Here is a 25341-nt window from a genome sequence, read left to right as displayed (position 1 = left end):
CACCCTCTATAAAGTGTTTTATGCAAAACAATCTATAAGTTCACATCATTATCACTGCACACTGAAGAATTTATGGGAAAAATCTTTTGGAGCCAACATTCAAAGGCAGAAATAAGAGACAGGCACACTGCTACTATAATCATTTAGATTACAAAAATAAACAAATCTAGGAGAGGGGAGGACAAAGAGGGATGACAAAAGTCTTTAATAATCTTAGAGATATCATGAGAAAAAAGAGTAGAACTAGAAATAAACTTCCAACAATTAGAAGAGTTCCTTGTTGTTGCCAAAGAAAGAGAGACTGAAAGACCAGTTGGTAGAGTTACAGGAAGGATTTAAGCTTCAGAAAAACTGTACGAGGTAAATCAAAAGTTCTTTCTAGCCCCTGAAGGCTATACATCTATTACAAGGTTGGCATGATATTCTAACGTGTTGCAGAATAAGAGAATATTCTCAGTATTTCGACTGAGAACACCGGGAGAGTTATTGCCAAATTTATCCCACAAGGGTCAATGCTTTTGTTTAAAACAGACTAACTTCTCATGAATCTCTGCCTGCTTCAGAGCATTCTATTTCCTGCCACATATGAAAAAAATCTGGTGTGTGCCATAACAAATCAAGAAATAAAGGTGAAAGATGAAGTGAGTCTCAATCTGGGTAAACCTTCAGTTTTTAAGTCTGTGAGGATGACAAAAAACAAAGCTTCAGGAGAGATGACAGTAACTGATAGCAATAACTATGCAAGTAAGACAGATTAGGCAAAGTTCTAAGTGGCTAAAGTTGCTTTCACTGAGCCTAAACAGGTTTTCCTCCCTTTGTCCCAAGGCTTCCTTTCTGAACGTTTTTTTAAAGTTTTTTTCTTTTCTAATCTGTTTGATAGAGTAAAGGATACAAAATCCACAAGGCATAAAATTATATCACAGTAATGCTTGGCTTCTTTTGTTTCAGTTTTTGGCTACTTTTCACAAATTAGCAAATCCTAAAAGTTTAGCAGGATAAAACTCCACTTGGAACTAAAGGTTAAAAAGTGTTAAAAGTAGTTTAACAGCAAACTTGTAAAAAAAAAACTACACCATTTATATTCCAAGCCCCTTGCAACCCTGATTTCCATTTATTCCAACAATTCGAATTGAGGTGAAAGATGCTTCTTTCCATATATTCAAAATTTTCAGAACTTATTTTCCTCTACTAGCACTACCAAAAATTTGGAAAATTTCAAATATCAATTCAATTCACCAAAATACATTAGGTACTTCCTACTTCAGGGAATGTATAGTCATCAGAGCTCGTACCCAGCGATAAAAAGAAACATGTACGTAAAGCAACTCAATATTTCATGGAACAAAAAATATTTGTTACTCAAATTGGAAACTACTTCTAAACTTTTTCTCATCTCAAGTCTTTTGAGATAAAGTAAAAAACATACACAAAATTCAAGACTACTTATTTATTTATTGGTAAGGGGAAGGGAGTGAAGAAAAGAGTTTGGTAACAATCAAGGACAGGTTTTGTTCTTTACCTTCCTAGTGGTAACTTTAAGCATTTTGGGGGGGGGGGGGGATCTAAAAATGAAAGTTTTAAATTGTAAGAAAAAAACAGCAACAAAAGTTTATTCATTAATTTGCACTCTAATTCTACTATCTTACAGAAATATGGGGAACAAAAGGAAATATATGTGGCTTTCGTATATACGGGGCATCAGTTTAAATGCCACAAAAGATGGTTTCTTTTCCTTCTCCAAAAAAAGCCCTCATGAGAAACCTACTATTAAGTAATCAGGAGGTATTCCATTACTGCTGATTAAGAGGTGGGAATATGCAAGTAAAATACTGTCTCCTTTCAAACTGCAAACTAGAGACTGGAAATATAATTTTCACTCTATTTTAAACAGTAGTTATCAGTTTAAGGTAAACTTATTTTTAGCAGTTCAATTAAACAAGAATCCTTACTTTGGAATTGCATTACTTAAGATAAATTTTTTTTTTTTTTTAAAGATTTTATTTTTTCCTTTTTCTCCCCAAAGCCCCCAGTACATAGTTGTATATTCTTCGTTGTGGGTTCTTCTAGTTGTGGTATGTGGGACGCTGCCTCAGCGTGGTTTGATGAGCAGTGCCATGTCCGCGCCCAGGATTCGAACCAACGAAACTCTGGGCCGCCTGCAGCGGAGCGCGCGAACTGAACCACTCGGCCACGGGGCCAGCCCCAAGATAAATTTTTTTGACAGAATCATTCACAAAAAAGGAGACACAGTAAACACTGTTAGAATTAAGAAATGTACTTGTTTTCTTATTTGCATAAATAGTTTAAAAATGAAAAGCTTAAACCTTTCTGGAAAACACATATGTATTCCAGTGTTGACTTCATCTGTTCAACAGGTGGTGAACCCAAAAGAACAAAGCTCTTTTAGTTTCACAAGCTAAGTAACATGAAGTTAGCACAAAGGAACTAAGACATTCAAATACACATTCTCAATCTGTTACTTACAGAGAATTGTCAGCCACGTTTAAGCATAATGTATTAAACTACATAAGACATTATGTTATTTTGAAGAATATCAAACAACTAAACTATTACATTTCTAAGTTAAACTGAGATGTTGTTTTATTTCCAAAAAACCCGTAAGTCTAAGGGTAGCAAGTTTTCATTTTTCATAAGACAAAAGGTCTATTGAAGAAATCCTAGAAAAAAATACTTAGACACAAACTAAGCATTTCTAATTATAAAGATCTTGAAATGCAAATGAGTTTTTTATGCTTTTTCCATTTAAAATTTTCAAAATATTATCAAAGTTTACCCAGATCATTTTTCAAGCTAATTTCAGATGGTGGTTCTGAATCCATTGGCACATTAATTAACGTATAGCACACATTCTCAGCAGCCGTCATGGTTTCCGGTTATAAATCAACCCTGGATACAAGATTTAAGGATGACAGATGCCAGAAAACCTAGAAAAATAAATACAAGGATACCATTACAAGTAAAAAACCAAAAAACAGAAACACAACCAGTAATTATGGTGATCTTTACTGTCTAAAGTTCATTCAGTTTGTCTTATGAGTTTTAAAGTATTAGGAGAGATTCAGTCTATAGTGTATCCCATAAAAATAAAGCCTATTATAACAAAAACCACACTTGCCAGGCTCGGCCTAAGGCATATTAGCTCCCACCTCACAACCCCGCCCAGAGTTTAGAGTGCTGTACTGCAGCATAGGCCCACAATACAGTGACAGTCCCCAAGCCCCACCCCACCATGTTACAGAAATGATTTTTTAGCATAACACACAATCTGGACTGCTCAGGAGACCCTGTGCACGAACACCCCGATAAAATTACAGCGCTCCATCGCGTCCGCCGGTGGGACTCGACTCTGTTACTTGCGTCCCTCGATCAGTGCGCTGCACCCCCACGCCCCTTCCTCGTCCCTTTCCTCCTGCAAAGCAGGCCCGGGCCTGGAGTGGCGAGCCCCGGGGGCCTAGGAGGGAGAAGACCCCTCGCCAAGACGCAGGCCGGGATGCGGAGTCCGGTCCAGAGCGTCCCAGCCCCCCGTTCCACTCCACCAGGCCCGGACGCCAGCGGCCTACTCGTTCCCTTCCCGTATCTTCCTGCAGGATAGCCAGTTCCTCCGACTCTGCCCAGCTCACCACGCCTCCGGGATGAGGGGCTCGTAGCCCGCTACCTGGCTCCGAGGGGCAGCGGCTGGGACAACGGCGATACCGTCTACCCCAGCTCCGACCCGCAGCAACAGCGGCGCTCCGCAGAGTCCTCGGCTGACGTGGAAGGGGCTGGCGGACGACCCAGGCCGCAGCCACCTAGCACCTACGGCAACTCAGAGAGGACATGCCTTCTCCGTCCTGCGGTTGCGCACTGCAAACAGATCCTGCAAGTTTCTTCCGCTTCTCTCGTCCGCCTGGTTTAGGCGACAGAGGGGACTGGAAACACAGGTTTATTAAGTTTTTCCTGCAAGCGTGAATTAAGCGCTGTGACCATTTAAACGCTACCTAGAAATTTTTTTCTTCTTCCGAGAATTAAAACAGCCAAGGGGAGGAAGTACTTGGAGAGAGGGAAGACACATCTTATAGGGCTGCGTGGTCCAGTGGAAAAGAGCGCTAGGCTGGGAGCCGGAAGTCCTTTTCTAGCTCACTCACTAATAAACTGGGAAAGTAACTTCAGTTCTTCTAGTAAGGGACGCTAGATTATATGAAGATCTATTTCAGTTCTTATCATCTGCAATAGTCTGAATCTCTGCTTCTGCAGTTAGGCTGGAGCTGTCTGAACACTGAAGTCGCGCTGGTATGATTTCTGGTCTTTATTTAGTAATGGTCCCTTTCATGATCCTTTCTCAGTACCCGGTAGGTTAAAAACTTTTTATGCATAAAGGGAGATCGACAGTGACTTTTAAAGGATTTCACCTATCTCCAAAGACCTAATTGTTAAAGCTACAATCAACCATAGCATCTTCGGTTTAGCCCATTGGAGGTTCCATATCCCACCCCCCGCTGAAAAAAGTTCTTTTCCTGCCAATTATTAATCAAAAAAATTTCGAGGTCTTGAGCAAAATATTGTGAATACAAAGAGGTCTGACAGAACCTTCCCTTATTAACAGGTTCATCTTGGGGAGACAGAACATAAATAGTGCCTCATCTGTCTAGAATCTAGCTGTTTTGAGATTTCTTCTTTTTGGAACCATGGAGCAAAAAATGAAAATAAATTCTTTGAGCAACCAAAATACATTGCAAAGGCCACGTGTTTATAGCACTTTCTAAGAGTGCTCCTCAAATCCTGTGTATTAATGTTTTAAAAACCATTATCTTGAGATAATTATAGAGTGACATAAATACAGAGATCCCAAATACTCTGCATCAGTTTTGTCCAATGCTGACATCTTGCATAATTATAGTACAATATCAAATCCAGGAAATTGACATTGATATTATTCACTTGTCCTTATTCAGATGTCACCGGTCACATGCACTTGTTTTTAGTTCTAGGCAATTTTACCATGTTTAGATTCATATGATCTCTGCCAGTCAAGATACAGAACAATTCCATTACAAGGATCCCTCCTGCTATCCTTTTTTTTTTTTAAAGATTTTATTTTTTTCCTTTTTCTCCCCAAAGCCTCCCAGTACATAGTTGTATATTCTTCGTTGTGGGTCCTTCTAGTTGTGGCATGTGGGACACTGCCTCAGCATGGTTTGATGAGCAGTGCCATGTCTGCGCCCAGGATTCGAACCAACGAAACACTGGGCCGCCTGCAGCGGAGCGTGCGAACTTAACCACTTTGCCACGGGGCCAGCCCTTCCTCCTGCTATCCTTTTATAGTCATAGGCACTTCCCTCCTTAACTCCTGGAAGCTAACCTGTTCTCATTTCTATAATTTTGTCATTTCAAGGATGTAATATAAATGAATTATACAATGTAAACCTTTTGAGGTTGGCTCTTTTTCACTCAGCATAATTCCCTTGAGATCAACCCAAAATGTGTGTACAACAGGTTGTTCTATTTCTGTGTATTCATTTTTAACATGGAATTTTAATAATTACAATTATCTAGTTTCCAAGCCAGCTTATTAAGAAATGACAATCTATTGGCATGAAATGAGGCCCAAAGAAGCATAAAAACTAGACTTAGCAATGAAAGCTCAGCAGCTCAGGGCAACCATGGTGTAGGACTAACCATACCCACTTCAGTTGCCCTGGAGGTTCATTGTGTTACAGAATAAAATTGGAGGCTTATCATGACTGAGTCATTAAGAAAACTACTAAATATGAAAAGGCAAGACAATGTAATGTGTTTTATAAAATCTCATTTTAGGTCATTGGCAGTATATATATATTGTTATATATTCTTAAAATACAGAGTTTGTTGAATGGACCAAATATAGGACCAAATATAGCCTAATTCTTCCTGACTTGTTATAACATGCATTTTGTTTTAGGACTTATTTTTACTTTTCCATGTAATTATATCACTTGAAAGCTCTTAAAATTATAAGTTACTTGAGAGCAAGGACTTTGTCATATACCAAGAGTCATAAAAACTTAAGTGTCCAGGAAATCAATGCCTAGAGAATAGGGACTTGCCCCCAAATCACAAAATGGTTAAACACTGAAAAAGCTGGGACTAGAACCTGAATCCTGTCACCTACTTTACTGCCGTTTATTTTTGACCATACAAGTTCTTGAAAGATGCACATACAGATGCCTAACAAATTCCATGTGAATTGAATATTATCTTTATATCAAAGTGATAGGTTTCATGAGAGGAAATTATTAGGAATTTTATTTAACACAGACTAAATGGAATAAGAGCATAATACACTAGACAAAATGGCATGAAAAGACATCAGAATGAACTCTGCACAGACAGTGGGGTTGAATCTTATTGGGGTTGGATTGGATTTTAAGTTCTAAAGTCAGAGTATATGACTAAAATCACATATTGAAAAAATTACTAAAATTGCCCAAAATTACAATACAGATCACTGGTTGTTTTTTTTCAGCTGAGTGCCAACCAAGTAACTGGTTTACACTTAAGAAACAGACACAAAAATGATAGCCAGCCCTGGTGGTCTAGTGGGTAAGATCTGGCGCTCTGCTATCAGAAAATGGACAATCTCATCTATGAGATATTTTATACAAACCACATGGTAACCATTAAACAAATAATTAGAACAGAGACACAAACTACAAATAAGGAGAAAACTAAGAAAACCAGCATAGAAAACTACCTAACTGAATTGGTAGTCCAAAATACATGGGACGAGAAACAAAAGAAAGGCAGAACAGGAAAACAAGTGACAAAATGGCAGCATTAGGCCCCCACATTTCAATAATCACTCTAAATGTAAATAGATTGAATTCTCCAATCAAAAGACACAGAGCGGCCAGATGGATTAAAAAACAAGACCTAACAATATGCCACCTCCAGGAAACACACCTCAGCCCCAAAGACAAACACAGACTCAGAGTAAAGGGATGGAAAATGATACTCCAAGCTAACAGTGAACATAAGAAAGCAGGTGTCGCCATACTTATATCAGACAAAGTAGACTTCAAGACAAAACAGGTAAAGAGACACAAGGAGGGGCAGTATATAATGATAAAAGGGACACTCCACCAAGAAGACATAACACTTATAAATATACATGCACCCAACGCAGGAGCACCAAAGGACGTAAAGCAATTATTAACAAAACTAAAAGGAGATATCAACAACAATATAATAATAAGGGAGCTCAACACCCCACTAACACCAATGGATAGATCATCCAGACGGAAAGTCAACAAGGGGGGCCAGCCCCGTGGCCAAGTGGTTAAGTTCGCCTGCTCCGCTTCAGTGGCCCAGGGTTTCGCAGGTTTGGATCCTGGATATGGACATGGCACCGCTCATCAAGCCATGCTGAGGCGGCGTCCTACATGCCACAACTAGAAGGACTCACAACTAAAATATGCAGAAATAAATGAAATTTAAACCAAAAAATAAGTAGAAAGGATCAATGAAATAAAGAGCTGATTCTTTGAGAAAATAAGCAAAATTGACAAACACTTAGCCTGGCTCACTAAGAAAAAAAGAGAGAAGACTCAAATAAATAAAATCAGAAATGAAAGAGAAGAAATTACAACAGATACCACAAAAATACAAAAGATTATAATACTATGAAAAGCTATACACCAACAAATTGGACAACCTAGAATAAATGGATAAATTCTTAGACACTTACAACCTCCCAAAACTGAATCAAGAAGAAATAGAGAGGGGCCAGCCCAGTGGCACAGCAGTTAAGTTCATATGTTCTGCTTCTCAGCGGCCCAGGGTTTGCCGGTTTGGATCCCGGGTGCAGATATGGCACCGCTTGGCAAAAGCCATGCTGTGGTAGGCGTCCTACGTATAAAGTAGAGGAAGATGGGCATGGATGTTAGCTCAGGGTCAGTCTTCCTCAGCAAAAAGAGGAGGATTGGCAGTAGTTAGCTCAGGGCTAATCTTCCTCAAAAGAAAAAAAAAAGAAGAAATAGAGAATCTGAATAGACCAATCGCAAGTAAAGAGATTGAAACAGTAATCAAAAACCTCACCCAAAATAAAAGTCCAGGACCAGATGGCTTCTCTGGAGAATTCTACCAAACATTCAAAGAAGATTTAATACCTATCCTTCTCAAATTACTCCAGAAAATTGAAGAAGATGGAGCACTTCCTAACACATTCTATGAGGCCAACATCACCCTAATACCAAAACTAGACAAGGATAACACAAAGAAGGAAAACTACAGGCCAGTATCACTGATGAACATAGATGCAAAAATCCTCAACAAAATATCAGCAAACAAAATACAGCAATACATTAAAAAGATCATACACCATGGTTAAGTGGGATTTATACCAGGGACACAGGGATGGTTCAACAGCCACAAGTCAATCAATGTGATACACCACATTAACAAAATGAGGGAAAAAAAAACAGACGATCATCTCAATAGACACAGAGAGAGCATTCAACAAGATCCAACATTCATTTATGATAAAAACTCTCAATCAAATAGGTATAGAAGGAAAGTACTTCAACATAATAAAGGCCATATATGACAAACTCACAGCCAACATCATACTCAATGGGCAAAAACTGAAAGCCATCCCTCTGAGAACAGGAACAAGACAAGGGTGCCCACTCCCACTACTCCTATTCAACATAATACTGGAGGTTTTGGCCACAGCAATTAGGCAAGAAAAATAAATAAAAGGAATCCAAATAGGCAATGAAGAAGTGAAACTCTTCCTGTTTGCAGACTACATGACCTTATATATAGAAAACCCTAAAAAATGCATTGGAAAGCTACTAGAAGTAATCAACAACTACAGCAAAGTTGCAGGGTACAAAATCAACTTACATAAACCAGTTGCATTTCTATACTCTAATAACGAACTAACAGAAAGAGAACTGAAGAACACAATCCCATTCACAATTGCAACAACAACAACAAAATATCTTGGCATCAATTTAACCAAGGAAGTGAAAGACCTATACAATGAAAACTACAAGACTTTCCTGAAAGAAACATGACAACATAAAGAGATGGAAAGACATCCTATGCACATGGATTGGAAGAACAAACATAGTTAAAATGTCCATACTGCCTAAAACAATCTACAGATTCAATGCAATCCCAATCAGAATCCTAATGACATTCTTCACAAAAACAGAATAAAGAATCCTAAAATTCATATGGAGCAATTAAAGACCCAGAATTGCTAAGGCAATCCTGAGAAAAAAAGAACAAATCTGGAGGCATCACAATTCCTGACTTCGAAATATACTACAAAGCTATAGTAATCAAAACAGCATGGTACTGGTGCAAAAATAGGCAGACAGATCAATGGAACAGAAGTGAAAGCCCAGAATTAAAACCACACATCTACACACAGCTAATCTTCGACAAAGGAGCTGAGGACATACAATGGAGAAAGGAAAGTCTCTTCAATAAATGGTGTTGGGAAAACTGGACAGCCACATGTAAAAGAATGAAAATAGACATTCTCTCACACCATTCACAAAAATAAACTCAAAATGGATCAAAAACTTAAAAGTAAGACCTGAAACCATAAGACTTCTAGAAGAAAATATAGGCAGTACACTCTTTGACATCAGTCTTAAAAGGATCTTTTCTGACACCATGTCTTCTCACACAAGGGAAACAACAGAAAGAACAAACGAGTGGGACTTCATCAGATTAAAGAGCTTCTACAAGGCAAGGGAAAACAGGATTGAAATGAAAAGACAACCCACCAACTGGGAAAAATATTTGCAAATTATATATCTGACAAAGGGTTAATCTTTGTAATATATAAAGAATTAACACAACAACAAAAAATCAAACAACCCAATCAAAAAATGGGCAAGGGATGTGAACAGACATTTCTCCAAAGAAGATATACACATGGCCAATAGGCACATGAAAAGATGCTCATCATCACTGATCATCAGGGAAATGCAAATCAAAACTACACTAAGATATCACCTTATACCCATTAGAATTGCTATAATAACCAAGACAAAAAATAACAAATGTTGGAGAGGTTGTGGAGAAAAAGGAACCCTCGTACACTGCTGGTGGGAATGCAAACTGGTGCAGCCACTATGGAAAACAGTACAGAGATTCCTCAAAAAAATTAAAAATAGAACTACCATATGACCCAGCTATCCCACTACTGGCTATCTACCTAAAGAACTTGAAATCAGCAATTCAAAGAGACTCATGTACCCCTGTGTTCACTGCAGCATTATTCACAATAGCCAAGACATGGAAGCAACCTAAGTGCCCATTGACTGATGATTGGATAAAGAAGATATGGTGTATATATACAATGGAACACTACTCAGCCACAAAAAACGATAAAATCGTCCCATTCACAACAACCTGGATGGACCTTGAGGGTATTATGTTAAGTGAAATAAGCCAGATAGAGAAAGACAAACTCTCTATGATTCCACTCATATGTGGAAGATAAACAAACACACGGACAAAGAGAACAGATTAGCGGTTACCAGGGGGAAGGGGAGTGGAGGGTGGGCACTAAGGGTGAATTGGTGCACCTATAAGATGATTGACAAATGATAATGTACAACTGAAATTTCACAATGTTGTAAACTATCATAACCTCAATTAAAAAAAAAAAAGATTTGGTGCTTTTACCGCTACAGCCCATCAGGGAGCCATACCACCCATCTGTCAGTTGTCATACTGTGGCAGCTGCATGTTGCTGTGGTGCTGAAAGCTATGCCACCAGTATTTCAAATACCAGCAGGGTCACCCAGGGTGCACAGGTTTAAGTGGCGCTTCTAGACTAGGATAGACTACTTAGAAGGACCTGGGCGCCTACTTCCAAAAAAATTGGCCATGAAACCCTGTGAATAGCAGAGAAGCATTATCTAATATAGCACTGGAAGGTGAGAGGATGGCGCAAAAAGATCGGTGAGGTGTCACCTCTGCTGTACACAGGGTTGCCAGGAGTCAGAATCAACTTGAAGGCATCAACAATAAATATGAGACACATGCACACGCCATTTTTAAACAAGAGAATCACTCAACAATGACAGAGGCTCACACAATGAAAGGCACAGGGGAAGACAGACCTGCCTGAAAAGCAGATTATGAAATTTCCCACTTATGCTCCCTCCTCCAGACAACACACCCATTGAGTCTGAAGGCAGGTGGGAGGACTCCCTCTCATTCACTGTTTTGTGTGTGTGAAAGTTAACGTGTGCTTGATGCAACTCCATTGTAGGTCAAATGGTCACACAGTACTTGTGGCCTTGTCCCAAGCTCAAATGGCAGTCTCTTGAGGATACTTCTAGAGTGGAGACCAATAGCTCACATTTCTGCATTTAGCATTTAGTTAGAGGTTTTTCTCTCAACAAGTTTGCTGGTATCTCTTACCACTCTCCCTTCAACAAGTCAAAGAAAGATTTAAACCTACTAAAGCTTTTTTTTTTTTTTGCTTTTTCTCCCCAAATCCCCTGGTACACAGTTGTATATTTTAGTTGCGGGTCCTTCTAGTTGTGGCATGTGGGATGCCTCCTCAGCGTGGCCCGATGAGCGGTGCCATGTCCGCGCCCAGGATCTGAACCAGTGAACCCTGGGCCGCTGCAGCAGAGTGCGCGAACTTAACCACTTGGCCATAGAGCTGGCCCCAAAACCTACTAAGGCTTTTAAAGTTTTGGGCAACCTGGAAAAAAAATTAAACTAACATTTTATGAATTTTATAGTGTACAAGGTGTTTTCACATAAATTTTCCCATTTAACCTTCACAATAATTCTCCAAAGGATTTCCTTAAAACAGGGTGAAGTAACTCACCCAAAGCCAACAGCAGCTGACTATAGAATTAGGTCTAAATCCAAGTTCCCTATCTATAAATGAAAGTCTCCCCTCTAGAAAGATAAGAATCTTAGAAAATAAAATAATTTCTATAGGCTTCTTAGCAGCAAAATTTTGGATTAAAGGTTTTGTTTTTTAAACCAGATTCCCTCTAATCTCATTTTGCATGGTCTAAGATAAAGATTGTTCTGCAATATCTGTGTGCACAGCTCATACGCATAATGGGAGGCAGCCTAAAGATTATGCTGGAATGGGGCTGGGCAGGATAAGAGGAAACAACGGTTTGGGATTAAAATTTCCCTTTTGTTATTTTTGCAAAAGTTCCCTACACTGAGACAGGAGCTATCACTACTGCCATCTGCTGGTTGGAAAGAAAAACTGTCCATATGTTAACTTGCTGCTACTATTGTTGGGAAGTGGTGGTTTCTTAGGTTTTAATCAGAATCTCTAGGGTTGAACCCTGAAATTTGTATTCTGAACCAAATCTCCATGGATCTCATGCAGCCAGTTCATACATTGGGGAACCAGTATAAGACTGTGATAGATAACAGGTAATATTTTTCCCTATGACTAAAAGTAAGGAAATTTAATTTGGCAAACGAGACAAATGACCAGCTGTAATCTCAGATTACTATTTACAGTTGAAGCTACTTAAAAAAACAAACAAAATCCCAATACACCAGCAGGTAAAACAATTTTATTTCACAGTTGTCTTTAAAACCACAAAGACACTATGTTCTTCATATAAAAACATTAGTACAGATAACTATACGTCCTAGAAAATGATTATATAGACCCTTTCAAAGAAAAATGCATCCCATTATGTGGTTTCATTGAAGTTGCTTGGAAAAAACTCACATCTGGACTGATTCCTAAAACATACCATTCCACCAGTCTGCATCTTTTGTTTCAAAGTATAGATTATTGTCATCACTACATGTTCCTGCATTCTTACAGATTTGATAATACACATATGGAGTGGTTTATCACTTAATGTTCCATTGGTTCATCAGCCTTTTCTGCAGGTTCATCAGCAGGTTGAGCAGGCTTAAGAGGGGAAGAAAAAAGAAAATATGTACAAAGAACACGTGACCAACATATACTTCTAATCACAAATGTTATGTTATAAAAAAATCTATGAGAAAAAGGGGTTAGGAGATATTCTGGACACTCAATTTTAGTTCATTGTCCTGTTAAAATTTCTGAAAAAAGGTTTTTTTGAATAGATATAATTTTACAGTTCTGAAAACCTAAGCATCACTGAACAATTCCAGCATTTTATCACACTTTGTCTTGCACAAGAATACAGGCCTTGCTTTTATTACTACTACTAGCCTTAAAATACAATTGGCACATTTTAGACATTCTTTTCCTCTTTAGCACTAATAAACACAGCAAAAATACAATCAAACAAACCAGCTGCATGGCACTGCACTACAGTCTTCCCAACAGTACTGGGCCTTACCAAAATCAGTTTAAATAATGCAAATCTTGCTCCTCCAAATAGTATCAACAATATCCCTTTCAAGTTGGAAAAAAAATTCATGCTGTAGAAGAAATTTCTATACAGGACACTTTATTTTCAATTACACAGCTATCAAATAAACATCTTTAAATAGCAAATGTGTATTCTAAACACCCAAATAAAAAGACCAGTATTTAGCCTAAGATTCACCAAGATTTCTTGATCCTTTTCTCACTATTTGAAGAGCCAAGTTAGTTGCCAAAGCTGGTTCTCCAACAAACTTTCTCTGAGTCCCTACTCCTACAAAATCTTGGTTGGCCCTATGACTTGCTTCAACTAATAGAACGTGCAAGAGTGATGCTGTGCCAGTCTTGGGCCTCAGCCTTAAGAATGCCTGGCAGCTTTCACTTTTGAGCTTTTAAACTTTTGTAAGAGTTCTGCTACCGTGCTAGAGAGGCCCTGGTCAAGGAGAGGCCCTAAGACTACATGGACAGAGGTCCCAGCCTTCTAGCTGCCCCTCTAAGATACCTAGAAAGTGTGAGTAAAGACATGTGAGTAAAGCCATCTTGGACGTTCCAGCCCCACCTCCTCAACTGACTGCACCGTTTGAGAGACTCCAAGTGAGATCAGCAAAAGAACCATCCAGCTGAGCCCCAGTCAACCCAGAGAATTGTGGGAAATAGCAATAGATAACCAAATCATCAACCCTTTTTGTGTTTATGGAGATCACTGCTCCTTGAGCATTTTACTTTAGTAGGTTCTTAGTTTTCCTCCTGCCATTTGAATTACGATCCTATCTCAATAATACAGACAAAAATGGTAGGTTTACACAGTTGTGGAGGGAACAGCAGTTTACAACAGAACTAAAGCCTCTTGTGTTATGAGCAGTTACATACCTGTGTCTTTCTCTGTGGTCTTTCTTCAAGACCTTCCAGGAATGGAGACACATCATCATCATCATAAATTGTAAACTCCAAGTCTTTACCAACAATTCCAATGGAAACATTCTGAGGGGAAAAAGGTAAAAATAAAAAATCAAGAGAATTTAGGTTGGAAAATGCTTATGACAAAATGTTGGGTGAAAAAATCTGAATAAAAATTTATATAGCATGTGAATAAGACTCAAAAAATACTTAAGTGTAGAGAAAAGGTAAGAAAACTAGTACATCCTTATAATTTGTAGATTTAATATTCACTTTTGAGAACCTTGAGTAACCTCAAAGGTCTATGTCACCTAGCAATTTGCAACTTGGCTCATAATGGGAGCGTGCTGCAGACCAGAGAGAGGACGCAGACCACTCAGCTAGGAAGCAAGCTTAACTCCTAAGAGACAATCAAAGTTGTTTCTTGTCTAAGACACGATGCTTCTTGGCAAGGAAACAGAATAAATTTGGGGTTCTAAAGAGTTACATTTGATGGGGGCTTGGAACTATGCTCTACATGGAAAAATTAAAGAGCAATTCTTAAAATGTTCAACAAATGCTTACCAGTGCAAAATAACTCCTGTAAGATTAAAAGTTTAGTGAAAACTTGAGGCATAAGGATATACAGGCCATTCTGTATGATTCAATAAAAATATGAAATCAGAAAGCCAGATACCTGAACAAACTTTTCCAAATTATAAATGTCAAGTTAACTTTATACCTAAAATTTAAAACATAGTCATCTTGGAGTGATGGCATTATAGGTATTTTAATCAAATAAAAACAACATACTTTCCTAATTTTTTTAAAGAATATTTATTATTTTTATAACAGGAAAAATTGTTTAAAAAAGATTACGTAGGTAATAAGTCTTCACATATGTATTAAGTAATAATTATCCAATCACTGTTATCAAAATGGATTTATAATATGCTGACTGATCTCACTTTAATGATCATGAAGCTCAAGGAGGCCCACAATAATTCCTGCATTGTATTACAGAGGTCCCTAGATCATTCAATCTCCCCTTTTCCTCAACAACTCTTTGTAACATCCCCATTCTCCTTGCAGCTGAAAACCTTGCTCCTATTTCACCGAGAAAATAGAAGCTAATTAGAAGAGAACATTTACAAGCTCCCACAGTATCCACTCTTTCCTGTATCTATGTCCCTAGATTCTCTCCTTTCCCGTACGGTGAATGAACAGTCCAATTTCTTCCCTAAGCCCTGTCTTTCCACCTGTATACTGTTCAAGGACATCAGTCCAGCAGTTTTTCTCATATTTCTCCTACATAAATGATTCCTTTATACTAGATTATTTTCATAACCATGCAGCAAACATGCTATAATTTCTCTCATTTTAAGAGTTTTTTTAATTTTTCTTTTTTCTCCCAAAGCCCCCCGGTACATAGTTGTATACTTTTAGTTGTGGGTCCTTCTAGCCATGGCATGTGGGACGCCACCCCAGCATGGCCCAACGAGTGGCATCACATCCGCGCCCAGAACCTGAACTGGCAAAACCCCAGGCTGCCGAAGCAGAGCACACGAACCCAACCACTCGGCCACAGGGCCGGTCCCTAATTTCTCCCCCTTCAAAAAACCAAAACAACAAAAAACTCTTTTTTCACTATGTTCTCTTTCAGTCACCACTCCATTTCTCTGGACCCACAACAGAAAATTTCCTCCAAAGAGCAGCTGCCAATCCCTCTTCTCCCAGTTTCTCCTGATTCCATTCCTATCAGGCCTTTGCCCCACCATTCCATTAAGATTGTCTGGTCAAGGCCCCAGTGACATACTTGCTAATCTAATGGTTAACTCTTAATCCACATCTTCCTTGATCTAAGAGAATTTTTCATTCCCTCCTCCTTGAAATAGTTTCTTCATTCGCTTTTAAGGATGCCTCACTTTCCGAGTTTTCCTCCTACCTCCCTGGCCATCTTTCTCAGTCCTTTTTGCTGATATCTACTCATCTCCCAATCTCTAAAGGTGCCCTTGGCCCAGTCCTCAAACCTCCTAACTATTTCATTCCTTTAGCAATCTCATCCAGTCCAGTCTCTAGAGCCATTTCTACAGAAAGACTCCAAAATCTGTAACTCTAGGCTAGACCATTCTCCACCAAACGCCAGGGGCTGCACATCTGATAACTGCTTACTCTTTATTGTTAAATGGACAAACAACAGGCACTTCAAATTTTCTACGTCCTAAACTAACTGCCTGATCTTCCTCCACAACCCCTACTCCAAAACCTGTCCCTCCAACTGTCTTATTCATCTCAGTAAATCATAAATCTCTCCCTTTCTTTATCAGGCCAAAACCCCTGAAGATATACTTCCCCCTTTTTTTTCTGGCACCCTCACAACCAATTTGCTATCAAATCTTTTTGGCTCTAATTTCAAAACATACCCAAAACTGAACCACTTCTCATCATCTCCACTTGTGTGACTCTGCTCCAGCCACCACAATCTCTCACCTGAATTACTGTACCAGCCTTAAAACTATTTCTACCCATGCCTACTACAATCTATTCTCAAAATGGCAACCAGAATGACTCCTTTAAAACCTAAATCAGGAGCTGGCCCCATGGCCGAGTGGTTAAGTTCATGCACTCCACTTCAGCAACCCAGGGTTTTACAGGTTCGGATCCTGGGTGCAGACATGGCACCACTCATCAGGTCATGCTGAGGTGGCGTCCCACATAGCACAACCAGAAGGACCTACAATTAGAATATACAACTATATACTGGGGGGCTTTGGGGAGAAGAAGAAGAAAAAAGACTGCCAACAGATTTAGCTCAGGTGTCAATCTTTACAAATAAATAAATAAAATGGTTAAAACCTAAATGAAATCATAGTTATTCCTCTGCTCAAAATCTAACAGCCCACTCAGAGTGAAATCCAAAGTACCTACCATAGTTTCTAGGACATGCACAATCTGGCCTCCATTACCTCTGACTTCATTCCTTCTCTTCCTCTTGATCATTGATTCCAACACTACTTCCTGGCCTCCTTGCTCTGAATGCTAGGAACGTTCTGGACTCAGGGCCCTTGCATTTCTATACCCTGGAATAATCTTGCTCTAGACACCTGCATGCCTCACTCACTCACCTCCTTTAAGTCTTTTCCTCTTTCACTTTCTCAGCGAGGACATCCCTGATCATTCTGTTTTAAACTACACCCACCACACCTCCTTCCTACACCCAGTTGGTCATTCTTTCTCCTCTTAACCTATTTTATTTTTTCTACAGCATTTATCACCTTCTAATACACTATATAATTTACTTATGGATATATTGTCTACTTCTCCCCACTTGGATGTATGTTCCACGAAGGCGAAGATGTTTGCTGTGTTTACTATATTCTCAATGCCAATGCCTGCCCAGTCATAGGTGCTCAATATAAGTACATGTTAACTGAATTAACAACACAAAGATATTCCTATCTGCTGAAGAAATAAAGGATACTGTATATCAGACTTACTGGTTTTATTGCTTTTACCAAAAAGAAATGTTCAAAAATCACTTCAAAATCTGGTCACTTAGTAAACAGCTTACAGAAAACAATAAGCCAAGGCAATCATCTCCCAAATTGAAGAATTCTAAGTATACACTCCACTACTACATTTATGCAACAAGTGATTAAACTGAAATGCTAATATCTACAATTGGAAAAGGTGGTATTTACCTTTGTAGTTAGGTCCTGTTCTGCAGGAAGTGTCTCTCGTAAGGCACGCAGACCATGCTTAACCAATTCATCCAAATTGCCTAAGTGTAATAAATTAACAATTATTTCTTAATTTCATCTTTATGCTAGGCTTCTTTTATCTGTCAGGTCTAATAGTGTGAAATCATGGTTTTAGTCACATACTAAATACATCATAATAAAAATAGCCAAAAGTTTAATGTTTAGCTATATAATCTTTTTTTTTTTCTTGAGGAACGTTAGCCTTGAGCTAACATCTGTGCCAATCTTCTTCTATTTTGTCTGTGGGTCACTACCAGAGCATGGCTGATGAGTGGTGTAGGTCCGTGCCTGGGATCTGAACCCACGAACCCTGGGCTGCCAAAGCAGGGCATGCTGAACTCAACCACTATGCCAGGGGGCTGGTCCCCATACAATCTTTTAATAATAATCAAGAACATTGCTGGCTTCTATTTTATTTAATGAGAGGATACATGATTTTTATTACTAAATTTGACTTTTTCCTATGCTAAGTTAATCAAATACCTGATTCACAAATGATACAGCTCAAAGTTTTATAGAACGTATTCTGTGGAATGCTAGTTGCTGTTTTTGCCCTTTATAAAAGGAGTCTCCAACTCTTTCTGTATGGCCTGTATTACCATGCTATCGAAACTAGACAAAGAAATTACAAGAAAATAAAACTATAGATCAATACCACTTATGAATAGACACAAAGAAAACCTCAACAAAATTCCAGGGACATTTATATGTTTATATAAACATTTATATATAATTTATATTATACACTATGACCAAGAGGGATTTATCCCAGGAATGTAACGCTGGTTTAACATTAAAAAGCCAATCAAGGGGCTGGCCCATTGGCATAGTGGTTAAGTTTATGTGCTGTGCTTTGGCCGCTCCAGGTTTGCCAGTTTGAATCTCAGGCATGAACCTACACGTGGCTCATCAAGCCATGCTGTGGTGGCATCCCACATACAAAATAGAGGAAGACTGGCACAGATGTTAGCTCAGGGATAATCTTCTTCAAGTAAAAAGAGAAAGATTAGCAACAGATGTTGGCTCAGGGCCAGTCTTCCTCACCAAAAAAATAAAATGGGAGAAGAAGAAAAAAAGTCAATCAACGCAATACACCACAATAGAATGAAGGGGAAAAAAACCACACGACGACCTCAAAAGATGCATAAAAAGTATATGTTAAAATCTAAGACCCTTGCATAAGCAAAGCACTTGAAAACTTGCCCTATCATCACATCTTACATCTTCCTTTCCCACAGCTACATCAACTTCTTACTTGTTTATGGACTACTCAATGCAGAGAAGTCTGTTTGACTAAAAATAAGAACAGAATCATAAGAAATTGAACGCTGTAAACAAAACTTACAAGTGGTAGCTAGTACAGTGGTTCTCAACTCTGGCTGGGGCATACTTCAGACCAACTGAATCAAGAACCTTCAAGGTTGGGGACACATAATTGTATTCTGAAAAAGTTCTACTAGTGATTGAAACTACTGTGGTAGCCAGAAGGGGTAAAAACCAGTATGTGTGACAGAAATAACAAACACTTCATGGGCTTGATTTTTTTTAAAAAACTCTGTATGGCAGATAGTTTTCTTCAGATAGAACACTGTGTTTATTCACTATGTAAAGACTGGAGGGGGCAAAAAAATATATGTATCACTTACACTCCATAAACTCAGACATATGTCTCTCCAAGTAAGTACGAGCTGATTGAGAACGGGCTCCAATGGACATAGCTCTGCAGTCAAAATAGTTAGCAGATGGACAGGTCTGGAAAATGTGAGGGCCCATATCCTACAAAGAAAAAAAACCACACTACGTAATTCTTGACTTTGGTTGAGTTAAAAATTAGAAAATTTCTAGTCAGTTTTTAAAAATCATTAAAATATAACAATACTCTATGAACTTACATCATAACCAGCAATAAGCAGCCCAACACCGTATGGTCTCCGGCCGTACCGTTGCGTTGGTATCTGGGTCTCTTAAACCAGTTAAAGAGCCTGTTCTAACAAGCAATAAAGCAGTATCTTTATTTCAAATTAAACATTATTAACAAAGAGTTCTGGTTTCTTAATTGCTGCATAATCCACCACAGGAAGAAGAAAATAACATGGCAATATTTCTTGGCCTAGTATTAAAAAATGTTTGACTATTCACCAAACCCAAGAACGAGCACTAGCAAAATGATCCCCTTCCATGTAAAAAAACCTCATTTGTTTTGGATGTCAGGGTCAGGGATTTTGGGGGACATCTAGAACTACCAATAAAAAACTTTTAAATCTCTTCTAAAAATGATGCTTGGATAGTTTTCCTGAAATTGGGCTTATCTATGTCTGGAAAATATCAATTGCTTATAAGGGCTGATGAAAAAGTAACCCAATTCCTTATTTAGAACCTATTCTTCCATAGAAAAACTTCCCACACTCTTCTAAATTTTAAACAATCTGTTATTAAAAAGTGACTGATGTTAAAGTTTTCACAATCTTACCTATGTTAAGTATTATCATATTCCTAATAAGTAACATAGGGATTAAGTATCAAAACCCTCTAAAGTTCATGTCCACCAATGCTAACATAAAAAGGATACTGCTTCCAATTAGAGATACAAGACGAGACACAGGAAGAGGTCTGTCAAACACAAATCTGGAATCCAAACACTCCTGGCGCATAAAATTACTAAAAAAGAAACAAGAAAAATTAGTAATTGCAAATCACAGAGAGTTATTCCAATCTAAATAAAGTAGTTTGATTTCTTTTTGCTTTCTTCCAGACATTTACATGGATTACATCTGTATGAGGGAACCAGAAAGACAAGGCCACGAGGATGCATTTTTATACCAAACTCTGGGGTCACCGGAGGTTTTTAAAAAAAGTCTAAAATATTCTTTAGCTCTAGATAATCTTTGTCTCAGAGCACTTTATAGACTAGAGAAGGCTGAGCAAAAGAAATAAAACTCTCTCTCTTCTCTTATCCTTCCCCTTAAGATATTAAGATATCTTAATCCTAGGTCTTGAACCAGCAAAAACATAACTACTTTGCTTTTTTCTTGAAAGCTGACTAAAATTCCTCCAATAGAGCAACTGCAAGACACAGAATCCACAGTAAGACCCTGTGACGTGTTCCTGCCCATGTTACTTCTATCCGCAAGCAGCACTCCAGAGAGGTGTTGGTCACTGGACTGCTGAGTCTCGCTGTTACACCTGACAAGATTCGAGCAAAGAGAACACTGGAAAAGAGGGAATTCATGCCTAACTATTAAAGCCAAGAGGATAAATAAGAAATGGATATGCGCCTTTCTTTCCACGTTGCTTTCTCCAGTTTATGTGTATGTCACATCTGATGATCAACTGTTGACTGCAGGAACCAAGCTATTTATTTGTTCAGGAATTTTATTTAAGTCCGTTTCCTAAGGCTGTCTAAACTGCACTGCCCAGTATGGCAGGTACTAATCACGTGTGACTACTGAGCACTTAAAAAGTGGCTAGTCCGAACTGAGATGTACCATAAGCACAAAATACACATGAAATTTCAAAGACTTAGTACAAAAAACAATGTATAAAATATCTCATTAGTAAGGTTTTTATTTTGATTACATGTTGACATGGCAATATTTTAGATAGATTGGGTTACATAAAATGTTTGACAATGTAACATATTTTACATTTTTAAGAACAGACAGAAACAATAATGCTGCCACTATTCTGCTGACCTAAGAGAGCAGGGGGCTCACTGGATAACTTGAAACTCTTAACATTATTACTTTCTCTTCATGCTCATAGTCTTTCTTCCCTAATTAAATCACAGACTTAAGAGATTAGTTTTGGCAACTAGCTCCCACCTCCCAGCCACACAAGCACATATTACCTGAAAGGCACTGTGTTAAGTGCTCTACATGCTAGGCTATTCAACAATAACCCTGAAAAAGAAAATACTAAAAGAATTTGAGAGTTTAAGTAATTAGCCCAATCTCAGATACCAAGTGGTAAAAGTGGGAACTAAACTCAACCTATGTGATTTCAAAGCCCCAGTTCTTCATTTACACAATGCCTCTCAACCAGAAATAATCTCTATCTCCTCTCGCTTCTCATGGAAATCTGCCTGTTACTCTCCACTTTTTACCTTATGTTATAGATATATTACTAGATTTTGAGTTCCTAGAAGAGAAGATCTATGTCTGATTCATCTTTGTACACCTTGCAGTATCTAGTGTACTGAGCTCTACAAAAAGTAAACGTCTAAGAAATACTGGCATATCAAAGAAAGCAAGGGTAGTTTGGCTGATCCTAGGAACCAGACAAAAGTGTCAAGCTCTTCACAGGCATAACATTGTCTCAAACAATATACACTGAGTTAACAAGTATCACATTATTCAGTGACTTCTCAAAAGTATTAATATTAATACGGTTTATTCTATTAGCTAGTATGACAGGGATCAAGAAATGGAATACTTAGTAAGTGAGCCCAAATCCACTAAGGTATTCACAGTCTTTTTTTTTTTTTTTGAGGAAGATTAGCCCTGAGCTAACTACTGCCAATCCTCCTCTTTTTGCTGAGGAAGACTGGCCCTGAGCTAACATCCATGTCCATCTTCCTCTATTGTATATGTGGGATGCCTACCACAGCATGGCTTTTTGCCAAGTGGTGCCATGTCCGCATCCAGGATCCGAACCCGCGAACCCTGGGCCACTGAGAAGCGGAACGTGTGAACTTAACTGCTGCGCCACGGGGCCAGCCCCCACAATCTTAACTCATAAACACTCTGGCAGATAACTTCCTAAAATATCTTATCTGGATCTTTTCTAGAAATGCAATCAATTATGAATCAAAGGGATGTTTCTTTTATTTTTCGTGATCATACTCACCATAGCAGTCTAGCATCAGCAGTAAGTCCCGCAATTGAGATACCAATATGGTTGTCAACATGGAGAATTTTTTTCTGATGAGCTGCAAGCTCTGACTGTGCTCTCTAAATAGAGACATCATGAAACATAAAAACAAGTTTACAATTTTATTATCTATACAGTGAACCTTATGTTTGATAGTTCTGTTTCCTAAAGGAGGCAGATATATTTATTGCTTTACTTACCTTCAATGCAACCAACACTGCATGAGTTTTTGATTTCAGACCGACTGTGGCCGAACCTTGTTTGACAGCTTCCATTGCATATTCAATTTGATGAATCCTGCCCTAAAGAGAAAAAAAATCACACATCTTAGAGTCATCTTATAATACGCTTCTATATATTTAAAATTAAAGTTCCTAAATCTCTGGTGAGCTCAGTTACGATTTTTTTTAACTAGGAAACTTACTTTAATGATAAACTTAGGTTCCAGGAATGTCTAAAATTATTATATTCCATTGTCTCACAGCCTACAACGTCCTGAGTTTATAAACACATTGCAGCTACCAAAAACCACTTCCCAGAAATAGTATAAAACAGTACTGTACCTGAGGGCTCCAAACAGTGACATCATTGTCATACTGGTTGCGAAACTGAAATTAAAAGAAAAAAGACCTATTGATATAAGAACATTACAAATCCCAAATCTTGGCAAACTCTATCATTATAAAATGTTCTCCCATCTGCTTCCATTCAACATTAATGCAATGCTCTTACCACAACTTCACTGGAAGATTACTACTGTATTCAGCTGCAAGCCAATTCTACATTTACCATAAGCTAGTGAGGGAGGGGGACAGATCTAGATAGTACCTATCTTCCCAAGTTCCAATTTTACCACTGTCCATTGCCCTCCCTTTGGGTTCTTTCAATTACTACAGTTCATATGTGCCAACTGTCCTTTGCTTATGCCCTTCCCTTATACTGGGCCCTAAAAAATGGTCAAAAGCATTCTTTTTCCTTAAACTAGCCCAAATGCCTATCTCTTGAAGTCTTCTCCAGCTTTTCTCCCAAAATCCAACACATACTCTCACCAGTTCTTTATCTCCATGTCCCCTTCTACCTTATACCATGATTAGGGACATGTCTGATTTATGTCTGAACTCTCACTGCACTTAAAACAGTGCCTTGTACGTATAAAGATCCACATTGAATGAATAAACACAAGAATGTCCTCAGGAAGGTAGAGATGGACACAAATACTACAGGACAGACCCATTACTGCTTTAGTGGCGGTACTAAAACAGTACTTGGGAGACTGATCATGGGGGCGAGAAGGCTGAGTGCCGGAAAGGTAGACACAGGACAGGAAGCCGTGAGCCCTAGATTGTAACCCTGATTCCATTGCTTCTCTCAGCCTCGGTTTAGTCATCTGTAAAACCAGATGACTGGACAGCGACTGAAAAAGGCCTCTTTTGATCGAACTCTAGAGGAGAGAGATATCAGACGAAAGCACCAGGTAAACGGACGCGGTCCAGGAACCCAAACCCTGGGGTCAAGTCTGCACCTGGCAGTGCAGGGAGGCCTCTACTCCCCTCTCTCCCACACTGAGCACGAGGGGTCACTCTGGACCGCTGGGAATGTACTCCACTGAAGGAACGAACCCGGCTAGTAGACCAAGGACGTAGCGTCCGAGGCCCGGCGGAAAACGAAACAAGCCCGGGGAAAGGCCGCACCGACTACCGACCGCCCCTCTCCGGCCAGGCCGGAGATGCTGAATCACTGCCGAAACCCTCCCGCTGGCTGAGGTTCCCAGGCCCCGTGGCCTCGAGGCGCTGTAAAGATGACAAGAGAGACGGCTGGCTATCCCCCAATCAGCCGACCTCTGCCCCCACCCTGCCTGGGCTCCGGACCCGACGCACCATGGTTCCGGCGCGGGCCTGACTGCCGCCTCCTGCAAAGCTGCGGATCAAGGAGCGCTGCCGACACTACCGCTCGGCGATCTACTGAGAAGTCTGCGGGGCTTTGACGGCGGCGGCGCAGGTCTGAGCAATCTACTTCAGAGATATCGATAGGCTTTCGCCGCTTCCCCGCCCTCAGAGCCCTCCGCAGGCTAGGCAGTGGGCGGGGCCTCGGAAGATGGAGGAACTGCGATTGGCTGGGAAACTTGGGCCGGGAGTGCTGGCGGGAGCTAAGAGCTGCGGAGCGGCCACCATCAAGTCGCCCTTTTGGATCCTCAGAGAAGTTACCCGTGTGTTGCAGATTCCCGCCAGTTTTTCTCTGGCTTGGCCGGATGCACCTGAAATCGCTCGAGACGACAGCTGCGACTCTGGATGATGGAGTGTGCCGTTCAACCTCTCATTCAGCGTCCACAGAGAATGGGATGTTGTGTGACTGTGAGAGGAACGAGACCGCAGGAAGAGCCACAAAAAAATGGTCCGTTTCTGTGTGTCAGCCATACTCTTCCTCGAGTATTTTTTTTTTTGTGCACATGCTCTTCTTCCTACTTTGGAATCCTTT

The 25341-nt window shown here is 39.4% G+C and overlaps 2 protein-coding genes across 4 annotated transcripts in view; both read right to left on the bottom strand.

Moving 5' to 3' along the window:
* Positions 1 to 3824, bottom strand: part of COPB1 (COPI coat complex subunit beta 1) — a 31015-nt gene extending 27191 nt beyond the window's left edge. Inside the window, exons 1-2 of one of the 3 annotated variants that reach the window (XM_046685695.1) lie at positions 3677 to 3824; positions 2795 to 2945 (exon numbers count right to left, since the gene is read on the bottom strand). In XM_046685695.1, coding sequence (XP_046541651.1) covers positions 2795 to 2885 — 91 coding nt within the window. In that variant the 5' untranslated portion in view covers positions 2886 to 2945; positions 3677 to 3824. Of the gene's footprint in view, positions 1 to 2794; positions 2946 to 3602 lie in introns of all 3 variants that reach the window. The other 2 variants (XM_046685694.1, XM_046685696.1) reach the window with 2 other exon arrangements.
* Positions 3825 to 12544: 8720 nt separating this feature from the next.
* PSMA1 (proteasome 20S subunit alpha 1) lies at positions 12545 to 24864 on the bottom strand. Its single transcript, XM_046638452.1, has 10 exons — positions 24744 to 24864; positions 23430 to 23474; positions 23067 to 23168; positions 22843 to 22946; positions 20567 to 20655; positions 19890 to 19960; positions 19644 to 19773; positions 17938 to 18017; positions 14231 to 14341; positions 12545 to 12916 (listed from the first exon to the last, which is right to left on the bottom strand). Exons 1-10 carry the CDS (start codon positions 24744 to 24746, stop codon positions 12860 to 12862), a joined length of 792 nt encoding a protein of 263 aa, XP_046494408.1. The 5' UTR covers positions 24747 to 24864; the 3' UTR covers positions 12545 to 12859.
* Positions 24865 to 25341: the final 477 nt, after the last annotated feature.

Source organism: Equus quagga, chromosome 14 (assembly GCF_021613505.1).
Source record: "Equus quagga isolate Etosha38 chromosome 14, UCLA_HA_Equagga_1.0, whole genome shotgun sequence".
In the NCBI taxonomy this organism is placed as follows: Eukaryota; Metazoa; Chordata; class Mammalia; order Perissodactyla; family Equidae; genus Equus; species Equus quagga.
This window is presented reverse-complemented; position numbering and strand designations above follow the sequence as displayed.